Source organism: Haliotis rubra, unplaced genomic scaffold (genome assembly GCF_003918875.1).
Source record: "Haliotis rubra isolate DU_JTF1 unplaced genomic scaffold, ASM391887v1 Scf352, whole genome shotgun sequence".
NCBI lineage: Eukaryota > Metazoa > Mollusca > Gastropoda > Lepetellida > Haliotidae > Haliotis > Haliotis rubra.
The window spans coordinates 9,102-16,611 of NW_025767027.1; the positions used below are offsets into that span (position 1 = coordinate 9,102).

General features: G+C 39.9%; 1 protein-coding gene across 1 annotated transcript; it reads right to left on the bottom strand.

Annotated features, from left to right (window-relative positions):
* Positions 1-206: 206 nt before the first annotated feature.
* On the bottom strand, positions 207-6,868 carry LOC124285109 (histone-lysine N-methyltransferase, H3 lysine-9 specific-like). Its single transcript, XM_046721263.1, has 2 exons — positions 6,652-6,868; positions 207-426 (listed from the first exon to the last, which is right to left on the bottom strand). The coding sequence occupies exons 1-2, from the start codon at positions 6,802-6,804 to the stop codon at positions 244-246; spliced, it is 336 nt and encodes a 111-aa protein (XP_046577219.1). The 5' UTR covers positions 6,805-6,868; the 3' UTR covers positions 207-243.
* Positions 6,869-7,510: the final 642 nt, after the last annotated feature.

Genomic DNA, 7,510 nt, shown 5'->3' on the forward strand with positions numbered 1-7,510 from the left:
TTCAGTAGTGTGAGCCGCTATGGTCGTAATAAATATACTGAAACTTTCTGTAACTCATGGCATGTGACCTCTAGTGACCTTGACCTCATTAAAAGGTCACAAAATAGTTGATGTGATCAATAAATAATTACTTTCATCAAATTAGGATCCTATTTAATGTACAGGTGATCAACACTCACTGAAACCTATATTTGATTGAGATGGCAATAACTGCACAAGTATGAACAGAAATTCAAAATATAGCTAAGATAAGTTGGCCCTTACCATTCTTTTCTTCCTTTCATCTGACCGCTTCTTTTTTTCTTTCTCTTTAACTTCCTCAAACTCCTCTACCATGTCCAGACAGCTCTCCAGATTCTCAACTGGTTCCCATGTGTCAAATGCTTTTGAGTAGCCCTTCCATCTAACCTTGTACACTTTTATCCCCTGAAACAGTAAGTGAAGTGACCAAGTGAATTTTGTCAGGACCAGACAAACCAATGATTGTTATTATAGTACTGTTGGAAATAGAAAAAAACTGTATTTTCTCATTTATCTCTACAATTTATGTAGTTGATATGTGAAAGTGTGAAATATCTGTTAAACGAAGTTCGGCCAAACTACTGACTGACTGACTGACTGAGTTTGGTTTTACGCCGCTTTTAGCAATATTCCAGCAACATCACGGCGGGGGACACCAGAAATGGGCTTAACACATTGTGCCCATGTGGGGATTCGAACCCGGGTCTTCGGCGTGACGAGCCAACGCTTTAACCAGTATCGGCCTAACTACAGTCTCAGTGGTATAGAGATAGGAAACGGAGAAAAAGGACTTTACTGAGGGGAAATTAGTGCAGAAATGAGCAATGTGGGTTTTTTCTAAGTCCAAAAAGACTTATTTGGAACAGACCATGACTTTATGCAAATTAGTGTGCGACGATATTGTATTACAAAGGACACTTTTTAAATGCCCAATTTGAAATTAGACGTAGATTCATTATAGACGATAGCTGACGTAAAAAATAATAACTTTTATGCCGAAACTATTAAGGATGTAGCTACCATGCAGTCTCACTGTCACTATAAAAAGAAACAGATAGGAGGGGTTGCCTCAAAAGCAAAACCTGGGGTCGGGCTTGGGGATAGAGATATCAGCTGAGATAAGATAATCCTTTAGGGTAATTATACTGGGGAGGTACACGGCACATCATAACAATTTACAAATAATATCCAGTCCTGTCGATCTTCGGGTGGTCATGCCACCTATATACTACGATGCGTTTCTATGGTTTTCGGGTATCATACTCTCTTACATATCTCAACATAAACTTTATGAAAGAAAGACACGTAAGATGTTAATCAGTAGATGAGACATAGTCAACACACATGAAAAAGCACAAAATATCTTTGAGATGACCCCTTTGCCTGTAGGCAGCATCGCGTGCATTTCATGCCAGGTGAGTCGACGGTCCGTCGCCATACCTGGCTGAGAGCTAAATCTAATTGCCATCTATAGTCTGATCTATTGTTTTCAGCAGCTATTCGTATTTTTTTCTAAGTTTTTGCGCCGATTTTACGAAAGTAAACATGCTTTTCTGGATATCGTATTACGCATCCCACTGAACGCCCAGTTAGGCCGAAGTGGGTTATTTCGACATATGCTATTTGCAGTTGTGTCAATTTTAGGGATACAGAGTAACAGCCTAAAAACAGTTTTTTTCTATTTCCATCAGTACTATAGAAACAATATTCCATGTTGTCAGGGTTACCACAATGCTACAGTCAACTAAGCCATCAGCATTGACTAACTCATCCAATTTACTAGCTCTAACAATATGCATCAAAGTCATGTGGCCTTTTCTAACCCCATCCACATGGCTCTCTTCAAATTAAACTATCCTGACTATACCATCTTTTTTTTGTCAATATTGATACAAATGATAAGATATCCATTTGGATTAATGCTTAACCCCTTGGATGAAAGAAGGATATGCATAAAAAGACTTGCAGGCATCTGTGGAAAGGTCTCTTTTATGTGACATCATTTTAGGCAGAGTAAAACAACATTCTCTAAAAATTAGAGCCACAAGGATTTGTGTGAATTTTTCTGTATTAGTATCTGGAATATCAGATCTGAAAGGTCACATTAGACAGGGTTCAATTTAAGGAAATCACACCTACTTGCACTCAGTGCATATTTAGGTAAAGACATGGTGCACAAGACGAAAAGAGTTTTCACCTGCTTCTCAATATACACTGCACAAAAGAATCCAAGGAACACCTAGGTTTTTTATTATAAAGAAAACACATATAATACGATGAAAACATATTTTATTGTGGTTATGGTCAATTCATTGCAGAAACAAAATCACATGAATTGAGATCAAACACAAGAAGTGTATGGACACAATGCACCTTTTACCGTGATAGGGGTCACTTTCAAAAGCCACAGGAACTAGAGTTCTCTAGTACCGCGTGTCCCCCTCTGCTCTCAATGCAGGTGAGGCACCGTCGTCTCATCGATGCAACAAGATTCCTCAGAGTGTCTTGGGGAACAGCTAACCAATCTGGTTGCAGGAATTGTAACAACTGCGCAGCGTTTACAGGGGTAGATGATTGATCCTTACACGTTGCCCCAACACGTCCCACAGGTGTTCAGTGGGCACTAGATCGGGTGAATAGGCCGGCCACTGCATGGTGTTGACATTGTTTTGTTGCAGGAAGTCAATGACAACTCCCCCACGGTGTGGTCGTGCGTTATCGTCCTGCAAAAGTGGCTGCTTGACCAATGGTGTTTAGGGCTGGAATAACGATGGGTTGCAAATTCTCATCCTGATACCTTATGGCTGTCAGATTCCCTTGGATGTAATAGAGGAGTGCGGTGACCATTGCTGAAGCCACCCCACACCATAAGTGACCCCCCGCCAAACCTGTTTCGTTCCCTAACGTTGACGTCAGAAAATCTCTCGCCCGGACGTCTGTACACATGAATACGGTCATCATTGTACTGCAAACAAAATCTAAACTCGACAGTGAAGAGCACATTGTTCCACTGACGTCTGATCCAACGCAAATGGTGTCTGGCCCATGTTAAACGGTTGACTCGGTGATGTGGAAGCAGTGGTGGACGTACAGCTTGACATTGTGACCTTAAATTGCTTTCTTTTCTTTTTTTTGATGATAATTACATTTATTTCCCCAGAAACATATGCAGTCATATTGAAATGATACTTGCAACACAAACACAGCAATTTATACATTGATAGTAGCAATGCAAGCTAAAGGTGAGTTTAACACCAGACTGCTGCAACCATTTGACATGGAACTCATTTATACACCCGCGTGCTGCATTTGACCACGAATATGTCCCTGGGAGATCTAGACACCGATCTGGGGAATGTCGTGGGATTGCTAAGGCAATTGGGAAGATAATTCCTTTAAATGACCTTAAATTGCTCTTACACAGACGGCTCCTGATGGTCTGAACTGAGACACTGACGTCTGCATTTTGGAGGTGACTTCTAAGGGCGTTTGCAGTGACAGTTCTTTGACGTAACGCTGTGATGACAATGAATCTGTTCTGTCGACGAGTTGTTATTTGTGGACAACCAAGGCAGCGTTATTCACAGACTTCTCCAGTAGTTTGGAAACGAACCTATAGTCTGTAAATAACCGAGGGTGAAACATTAAATCTTCTCGACGCCTCACATATGGCAATAGCCTCCTGGATCCCAGGATTTCTCAGACATTTCAGTTGATTTCACTGGTTCATGGCGATGGTCTTTCGTGTGGTCACCTGTCACTCATACATCTACCTTAAGGACCATTTCTACCATGCTGTCATGTACATACTTTTCCATCAACACTGTTTCTTTTAGATCTCCCCAAATGTCCGAAGAGGAGTCCCCTTTTGATAACTGTTCCCTGTAGTTTACAATGGACATCTTGCATATCCATAACCATTTCTCTATTCTGGGACGTATATTTTGTTGGTGTTTTGTCGAACAGTGGTTTATCATGAATCGTCACAATCTTTATTCTCTCTGTGCCCAATAGATGCATTCTGAATTAATTCTTTGACATCTGACCAATAGTGCATTTTTGTGTGTTTGATTATATTGTTTCCCTGTGTGTGTCAAGAGTCCGAAAGATGTAGGCTGCAACCTTTCTCCCGTTTCTTAGAAGCCTGCCAATAGTCTTTTATTGAATATGTTGAAGCTTGCTGAGACTTCTTGGATTAAAAAATGCCACTTGCTGTCATTTTTAATACATCTTTTCAAGCCATGGAATGCCTTTTCTTCATTTCGTCAACATCCGGCTACGTCAGATGTCCCCTATGTCCTGGCATACCTTGGTATCAACTTAGACATATATCCAGTGAATGCTGGGCGATTTTGTCCAGATTCATGAGTGCCTGTATGTCCACAGCAGCCACATTGCCCTCACTTGTAATATAGGTTTTCGTCCTCACCACTGCCTCACAACAGATCCAGTTTAATCTGTTTGACCTGCGGTCTTGTATCTTCCACATGCATAGACTCAGCTGGAAACTGATGTAGCTTTGTTGACTGATTTTTGTATCAGCGCTTGATTATGTTTCCACCAAATTCGCAACTGTTGTCTACTTTTCTTAACCTGTTTCCATATGGTAATGTGGTCTCGTGCTGCTGGTCTCATGTAAAGAAATAAATACCTTGAACTTGTTGAACAGGAAGTCATCACTAAATTTCTTCCTCATTTGGTGTTACTGGTCTCTGGAGCCACCAGGTGTATTAGCAGGGTTTGGGAGGCTCTTGGCTTGTTGGGCTCTGTCCCTACCTCTGTAGATAATCAGTGCCCTTAAATAATGACAATGCTGACTCCACAAACCAGAAATATCAGAATTTCCTTTCAATCCCTTCTCACCAGTCTTCTGATAAATGCCCAGTAAACAAGTGTTCTGTAGATGGGTTAGTTTCCAATGTTCTTGTTTCTATTTGGACTGGCAGCTGTTTTGCCTTTTGCTGCCCTCCATGTTTTTTTTAAATATGTGGCTTGGAGAGGGCCTGCTTTGTACTCTTCTCATGATAATTGGGAGGGTTCAGTATTGATATATATACGGCTAACAAAATGTTCAAACACTCTTGTGCACCACAGTACCTGAGGTGTTTCATCCCCATTGTCAGGTAATTATTCTTTCTCAGGCGCATATGACACAACACACTTCTTCTTGTACATAGTGTATCCTAGGGAGAGAGTTGTCTCCCTTGAATAAACAAAATACTCAAAAGGGCCACACTGGGGTCCAACATTTGTGTATGAGTCTGCCAAACTATAAAACGTTTGGATGCGTACAGATTGTCCAGTTACCTTTATATCCATCAGGCAATTTAGATTATATAAATTCCTGTTTTAGGTTGTTGAAGTTACTACCTCTTCCTAATGATAACAAAGTGATTGTATTGCTTGTATTGTATTGATGTGCCTCTGAAGCATCAGTAATAGTAATGTTCATTCTTACCATCTATGATTTACTGTTTGATATTAAAAACTGAAGTCCAGAATTCAAAATAAAACTGATTTCTTATGGACTGACCAAGTCATTTATGAGGTATGAAACAAACATCATGCAAATAATACACATATCACATCAAGAGGTCAGGCACCTTTTACAATACAGTAACCTATGCATAACGTTATATCGAGCTACATTATTTTGTTGTTCCATTTTCATTATCCAAGGGAGGTAAATGGAGTAGGCCATAAATGCATGCACTGTTTTAATGTGCAACAAATTTGTTGTACATTAACCAACTAGTTTGTTTGTCAACACACATTAACTAAGGCTGATACAGCTTCTGACAAAATATGGCATGATAAGTAATGACTTAAGAGTCCTTATATATAACATGAGATTATCTCCAAATATTTACATGCATGCGAGTGAGTTTAGTTTTACTCCGCTTTTAGCACTATTCCAGCAATATCACGACGGGGACACCAGAAATGGTCTTCACACATTGTGCCCATGTGGAGAATCGAACTCGGGACTTCGGCGTGACGAGTGAATGCTTTAACCACTAGGCTACCCGACCACCCTTTTACATGCAAAAAAACATGAACTTGACAATAATGTGGGATAAGTCAGTGTGATACTGAATCATAAGAATACATTACTGCTTAATTTTCTCTATAAAATACAACCAAATTTACGCCAAGATTATCTGTGTCAAATGAGAGGAAGAATATTGTCATGGTTATTGGCACGGCTACTGCAAAGGCACAATGTTCTAGACTGGAATGCCTTTTTGTTAGATCAAACCAGAGACCATATAATAGATATGGTCTCTGATCAAACAAGAGTAATAAGATACCCATCCTGATAATTTCAACTAGATGGTGTTATAAAATAGTATCCATAACTGAAAACTGCACATTATTTAATCTAGTCTGGTCTCCATTTGGATCTCAGGTTTGCTAATGAATTGACAATACTCGCAAATTTAAGTCTGCACTTATAAAATAAATTATATGGAAGGATAATTCAAACATCAACAGAACTAGAATGAATGGTGAAAAGCATCTTTGTGAACAAAGACATTCCGCCAGTGGTTAACAACACAGCTGAAATTGTCCACGGAGCAGCTGCTCGAGCCATCTAGGTTACTAATGTCAAGGCCAGTTGTCACTCACGTTTGTATTTTTCTTCATTCCTACTATTTGCTCTACTTCGTATAATTGTTCAGCTTCACTATTAGCACCATTACTGCCGTCTCCTGTCGACATCGAGTCTTCCTCGGCCATTTCTTCGTCAGATATCGGCGCACCTTCCTCGTCGTCCGCCATGTTGCCCACTGACAGCGACTATACCATGTTCAGAATAGGGGTGATGTGTAACTTCAAAACATGATTAATTCGCTGAGTGACGTGCACGTTTACAGCTTTGTGGGGTAACAGTTATGTCAGAATAACAACATGTATATGTGATTGTACAGGCTGTCTCACTGACTCTCACTAAAAATCCATATTTGGGTTACATTAACATCCGTTCCACTCAGCGGTATCAATCGACCAAACCATTGACCTATATTTACATTCGTGAACAAAAATAAGGTCAGTGGGACATATATGTATATATGTATATATGTATATATGTATATATATGTCGTCTGGTTTAAGATAAGACCTACGTACGATAATAAACGATATTCAAAACTAGGTCTACAGTACGTTTTAAGCAAACAAAAACACATGGGAAGTTACATCGTCATCACATATTAATGTTTGTTATTAAATTCATTATCAATTCAACGACAGACGCCGGACTTTCCCTCATTTCTGCTGTGAACCACTGTACGCGCTTGCTTAGAAGTGTCGGGCTGGCTACTCCTGGTCAGCTAAATGGTTATATATAGGTCATTTATTACGGGAAGGGAAAAAGTTGGTGTGCACAAAAGTACTGAAAATAATTACCCCCCTCGTGTCCATGTATCTCCACTTATGAAAACGATGTATGTCTGTGTGTATGTGTGTGTGTGTGTGTGTATGTGCA

Bases quoted from the DNA above. Each gene is read 5' to 3' on its own strand.
- LOC124285109 (XM_046721263.1), bottom strand. From the start codon at position 6,804: ATGGCGGACGACGAGGAAGGTGCGCCGATATCTGACGAAGAAATGGCC. The intron at 427-6,651 runs GTGAGTGACAAC...TTACTGTTTCAG, and splicing joins GAATGAAGAAAAATACAAAC to GGGATAAAAGTGTACAAGGT.